The following is a 6,379-nucleotide window of genomic DNA, read 5'->3' as shown; positions in this document are numbered from 1 at the left end:
ATATTGCTCATTTATTCTCTTGCATAACTGAGACAGTGTGCACTATTTATTTTAATCAGTATTGATTTTTTGTGTGTGCAGTATAAACAACCTTGATACACTTCAAGATCTACAGTTAACAGCGTCCTGGCTGGGTTTACTCCATGCCCAAGATCTCTACTGCCCTCTACCTGACGAAAGGGTAACAGAAAGGACAAAAAGCTCAGCTGTAGCAGAAACATTGATCGATGTATCAATGGCATTACAACACCTACATTTCAGAAATAATTGATATTACCAATTTGCTCTCGTAACACAACTCAATTCACAATATACTACTATCAGAATCAGAATCAGGTTTATTGCCAGGTAGGTTCACACATACGAGGAATTTGACTTGATGTCATGGTGCATACATCAAATATAAAACAAAAAATCTCCATATAAAACAAAAATCTTTAAGGACACTGTAATAAAATAAAGCAGTAATTTACAGCGAAATGGAATGCAATGAGTTATAGAATATGAAATATGAAATAAGAATATGTGCAGTAAGCAGTATTTGAGTCTACGTTGTGTCATTGGGGGGGCCGGGCCTTGTTTAAGAGGCCGGTAGCGGAGGGGAAGAAACTGTTCAGGTGGCGAGAGGTTTTGGTCCTGATGGAGCGCAGCCTCCTGCCAGAGGGGAGGGGGGTGAACAGTTTGTGTCCAGGGTGGCAGGGGTCGGCCACTATGTGACTAACCTTGACTATCTACCTTACACGCAACATTATAATAATAATAATACATTTTAATTATATAGCACTTTTCCTGGTGCTCAAAGCGCTTAAGTCGTCATAATGGTGCACGTTTTAAACTAAGTTGAAACAAAACAATCTCAGGCTTACTGCGTCATTGCTTCTGTGATGTGAATGTTTGAAGTCATTATTTTTCTGACTGCAATCTTTTTCTGTTTTAGACAACACTACAGAGTAAACTTGGATAAAGACGTGATCATTGATTTGTTTTTCTCTGAAAAGATCAGATTGAAATGTGTTATTGATACCAAGTGAGCCCACAGTTTGTTATTCCTCACAAGCAGCATCGCAGGTCAACAGACCAAGTCTTGGAATATAATAAGCTAACCCCCCAGCTGTCCAGGATTAATTGCCGTCATATATTCTCAAGCTATAGAGCAGCCATATCACTTTCCCATGCCCCATCAGCAAAGGTCAATGGGGAAGTAATGGGCAAATTGCTCTTTAAAGGAAATTGTTTTATGTAAAGCATGAGTCGGCATCTTATCGTGCTGTGCCACAACACAAGCGGTTGTAATTCCCCTACCTGTAGGCGCAGACCGTTCTCTCATTAGCAGCTCCAGAGCACATTATTCATCGTTAACCTGAGCAATGGGTCAACAACACTGGCTCATTTGTATGCATGAGATTCATCAGGAGTCCGCCTATTAGCAGGGTCAGCGGCTCTCCCTGGTAATGTGGTTGAATGGGAATATCGAGGGAACTGTTGCATGTAGTGCTGACCTCACTGGATGGTACTAACAGGGTAGATGTTCAGCTAATATGTGATCGCTAATGTGCATCATGAATTCTAATTATCATTAGGCATTAAAGGCTGGGTGGTCTATTGATACAATTAGTTTAATAATAGGGTAACTTGAAGAATACAATTAGGCCTGAAATAGGAGATAATGCACTTTCACAACAAATGATGTAACGGTTGATGTATAAAGAAAGAGTGTGTGTCATTGCATTGCATTACGTAGCATCATGCCAATACATGCTGCATTATCTATAAGAAACATGAAGGCAGCCTGCACAGTCAGTAGTTAGTTATATGTCCTCAAATCCAATGTATACAAGTCTATAGCCTTTTTCAAACCAACTTCCAGGTCATTGATATACATCAAAATACATCATCAGCAGACTCATGCGATTAGTTTTGCATTTACAACACAGCCATAAGGGTTTGTGTAAAAAGTTATGAGGTCTTCTGGTGGGAAATGTGCAGAACAGAATTCCCTGAAAATCAATCCCTGCTCCGATTCACTCATGACCGCACACAGGAAATGTTCCTGGATATCGATAGACTGCATGAGGGAAAGGGAATTCTGATTACACCGGTGTAAAATGTTACCTTTAAAAACCAATGTGATTTGAAGTTATCGAATTATAAAGAAATAATGACCACTGACTAATGAATGTGTGAGAGCTTAATGAGAAAGAGCTATGATGTTAAGTGACTCTGAGGCGTATGTATGACTGTGTGAGGCATCCAGAAACTATCTGCATACCAGACGGATGGAAAGGAATCAATAGGAATCCTGCAGTGCTCACCGTATGCTCACTGCTGCGCCTCACAGATCAATAAACCATTACCAAAAAAACGACAAGAGTCATGGTCTGGGGGAGCTTCCACCTCATTTCAATACACTCACTCAGCCAATCGGAGCAGAGGACACACTTTCTCAATACAAGGCCGTAGAGACCAGTAATCGTCTTAGCTTTTAATGGCCAACATTTTTCAAGAATGTGCCAAGTGGAAGTCAAGGTTCAACTATCCCTCAAAGGAATAAGGTCTACAACATAAAAACACTGTGAATAATGCTCAGCCAGTTCTATTCCTCTGCATCCACTAAGATCAAAGACAAATAAATTCATGATATGAAAATATTATAACTGCAACTGTTTTACTGCAATGCCAATAACAGTCTTTGTTTACCTTGAACAGGGCAGGGCAATATATCAATATTATATGTATATCTTGATATGAGACTATAGAAAGTTTGAGATAACATTTATCATTTCATAATACCCACATATGAGGATTATTTATCAAAACTGTCATGTGTAAATATTGTGTCAGCACCAATTCTACGTTATCGATACTGAGGTATAAAAAAAGAGGGGTATTTGATTTGTTTCCGTATTGCAAAGAACTAACCATGAGCAGTCGTCGATATATTGAAGTTATCGATATTTCTGTGAAAACAGTGTGAATAATAATAAACTACAGAGTCATTTTATATTAGCTGCTGATCGAACTAATAAGATAAGAGATAAGATCGAACTTTATTTATCCCCGTGGGGAAATTCAGGCGTTTATAGCAGCAACAGGGTCAGAGTGAAAAACAGTAATACAATACAAAAATTAAAAAATAAAGTGATAAAGTAACTGTTGAAACAGATATCACGGTAAAACGATCGTCATTTGAATGGACATATATACATAATAATAAGGTGGTGTGACTGTGTACTCACTCAATGTCTTTCCTGACAGACCCCAACAGGTCTTCTCTTTCCCGAATGGCCAAGAAGTTGCCTTTGGTTTTGTGGAATTCATGTGTGTAATCCTGCGTAGGAAACAAAGCAAATGGGGGAAATGAAAAAGGGAGGAAGAAGAACAAAGTGCAAACACCAAGAGCAGAGAATGAAAAACATGTTTGTGCTTCAGAAAACTGTTGTGTTCTACAGGGAATTGAGTTAAGGTTATTCACATAGGAGACATGATTGACATGACATAAAACATGTGAAGAAGAATACATAAAGAGTATAAAGATAGAAAAGGATGAAGGAAAGCTAATTAAGAAGGAGAGGGCCAACCTGTAGGATGTCTCTGTGTCTCTGGAGCGTGTGCATGAGTGCGGCATTGAGAGAAGTCGAACCCGGGGCGTTAGTGTACTCCGCCATCTTGTCATTCACTGCAGTCAGCTGACAGAGGGATGGAAAATGAATGGAAATCACATCAGAGCAACCTTAAGGTAAAGTCTTGCACAGAAACCCCGCACAACATGGCAGATAGGCAAAACAAAAAAAACACTGCGAAAATGTACACTTTAATTAAAGTGATTTCTTTCATGCCAAATGAAACATCTCTTGCAGTTGTCTTATTACATTTAAAATGGACACTATTGTTAAATTATCTTCTGTTGAGATAGTTTGTTGTTTGCAGAGTCTGCCTTTTTAAATGCCCCAGGGGAAAGGGAATGTACCTTAAATTCAGATTTTAACCAAGTCAAACACAGTTCATCATTCTATTGTGCAATGCAATGCAAACCATGTGAAGAAGTGGAGAATGGATCCTGCTCTTTCCTTCATTAAGACAAGGACCTTGGCATAAATCCAGGGCTGTCCTTATGTTCTGTTTTTGCATGGGCCACCGGTTCAGGAGAATTCACTCACTTTGGACAGTAGCTGTTCGATCTCCACTGACATGGTATCAAACATCCTGTCCTGGGTGGAGTTGTTTAGCAGAGGGGTGGCGTCTGACCTTCAGGAGCAAAAACCAAGGAAAGACACCTATCAGGAAAACGACTTCAAGTATTTTGTTTGTGCTACCTTTTCAAAATGTTGTAAGTAAGTGTTTTATAAATGTACTATCTGAACATTACAACATATATTTATATTGATTACTGAGTTGTAGCGCTGATTAAATGATACAGTGACAAAGGTTTAGCACCAAAAGTTGATATAAAGTAAATAATAAAGTGGTTTTAAAAGGTTAAGCAAATTGAAATGATGTGCCGCAAAAAGAAAATAAATGTTGAAGTAGAAATTACACAGAGAACTTAAATTCATGTAAAATCCAACACAATTCACAATTCAAATCCCTGCATACTACTGTATCCATAGTGTGATTGAACCACTTGAATAAGAAATAGAATGATTATCATTGTTGCTATTTTATGTTTTGTATTCATGTGAAATATCAGCAGTTATGTGCAATATCATATCCTGTACAATATGTTTTAGATTATATGTGCAATATTTTGTATTCAATAATAATTCAGTGTTTTTTAACTGTATTGTGCACGTTCTCTTGTTGTTGCAATGTCCCTTTGCCGGTGTAACACTGGAGATTATAAGGAATATATTATCTTATCTTCCTTGAAGTAGTTAGTTAGCTATGTAGTCTCCAGGTAAGCTACCTTTGCCTCACAACCTAAACTACTTAACATCCCGTGACCTGTACGACTAAGAAAACATAGGAGAAGTCTTTAGCTTCAGTCGCTTGTTAGTTCTGCATGTGTGACGGATCTTACGTCTCTCCTCGACGTCCATCCCTGGAGCTGCTGTAGCTGGTGCACAGTTTACTGAAGGACACCAACTTCAGGTCAAGTTCATTCTCCAACTGACGGGCCTGCTTTCGCAGATCTGTAACAGGGGCACACACAGAGAGAGAATACAACATTTTAAAAAGTTTAACAACAGTACAGTTTAGTCTGTTGCCACCAGTGGAGTGAAATAGTAACTAAATAGATGTACTCAAGTACTGTACTGAATTACAAATGTGAGGTTCTTGTACTTTGCTTGAGTCTTTCAATATGTTGCTACTTAGTACTTCTACTCCACTACAATTCAGAGGTAAATCTTGTACTTTTACTCAATTACATGCATTTAATACCTTTAGTTACTTTGCAGATTCGGATTAATGATGTGAATTATAATCAATACTTAAATAAGACTTTAGTTACACCTGGAGTAAATTCACAAGATACTCTGCAGAATACAAAGTAATTCAAACTAGCTTCACCTTTGCCAGCTTTGATAACACTCTAATGCATCAATAATTATAATCAAAGCATATAATATATATTATCTGAAATTGACCAATCTGCATAATGAGTACTTTTTACTTTTGGTACTTAGTAAGTATATTTTGATGCAAATACTTTTGTACTTTTGCTTGAATAACATTTTGATTGGAGGACTTCTACTTGCAACAGTGTATTCCTACATTCTGGTACTTGTACTTTTACTTAAGTACATGACCTGAGTACTTCTTCCACCTCTGGTTGCAACAGCCAAAGCCAACGGTAACGCCATTAAAGCACCGGTTCTGAACTTGTACCATTAAAGTGAGATAAACAATCTGACTTATATAAAATTAGGGGGAGAAAAGGAAACGGTTTCTTGCAATACAGTATGTTCAGCTAATGGTTATAATATCTGACAACCGTCTCTCACATTGTCAAGTTGATAAACACCTTAATGAAAATTGCGATATGTTAGCTAGCTTGTTGGGTGCTAGTCGTTATAGGGAAACACACGTATGTGTTTAAAACGGATATGAGTCAACTCCCCGGACAGTGACAATAGCAAATGAAACGTTAACATTGTTGGATGCTATACTAGATGTTGTCGTACACTGTGATTTTTTTATTCGAGTGTGGTTTCTTCTCTTACCTTCCCAGTAGCTGCTGCCTCCTATCCCTGCCATTTTTGTTGTGCTGCGACGTCACCGAGTTCCGGCCTGGGCACGTCACGTGTCAGAAGAAGACGTTCCACTTACAAAACAAAGAGGAGAGTTTTTACCACCCTCAGCTAAGTCTGTTAGGCGACACACTCCACAGGCTCCACATGTACCAGTCCGACCAGTCCACAGTCCAACAGCCCCAACATAA

The 6,379-nt window shown here is 38.5% G+C and overlaps 1 protein-coding gene across 1 annotated transcript in view; it reads right to left on the bottom strand.

Annotated features, from left to right (window-relative positions):
- Window positions 1-6,348, bottom strand: part of gosr1 (golgi SNAP receptor complex member 1) — a 25,366-nt gene extending 19,018 nt beyond the window's left edge. The window contains exons 1-5 of the mRNA XM_034097759.2: window positions 6,162-6,348; window positions 5,018-5,129; window positions 4,158-4,245; window positions 3,579-3,686; window positions 3,237-3,328 (exon numbers count right to left, since the gene is read on the bottom strand). Coding sequence (XP_033953650.1) covers window positions 3,237-3,328; window positions 3,579-3,686; window positions 4,158-4,245; window positions 5,018-5,129; window positions 6,162-6,195 — 434 coding nt within the window. The 5' untranslated portion in view covers window positions 6,196-6,348. The remainder of the gene's footprint in view (window positions 1-3,236; window positions 3,329-3,578; window positions 3,687-4,157; window positions 4,246-5,017; window positions 5,130-6,161) is intronic.
- Window positions 6,349-6,379: the final 31 nt, after the last annotated feature.

The sequence above is a fragment of the Pseudochaenichthys georgianus genome, chromosome 13 (assembly GCF_902827115.2).
Source record: "Pseudochaenichthys georgianus chromosome 13, fPseGeo1.2, whole genome shotgun sequence".
Classification (NCBI taxonomy): Eukaryota; Metazoa; Chordata; class Actinopteri; order Perciformes; family Channichthyidae; genus Pseudochaenichthys; species Pseudochaenichthys georgianus.
This window is presented reverse-complemented; position numbering and strand designations above follow the sequence as displayed.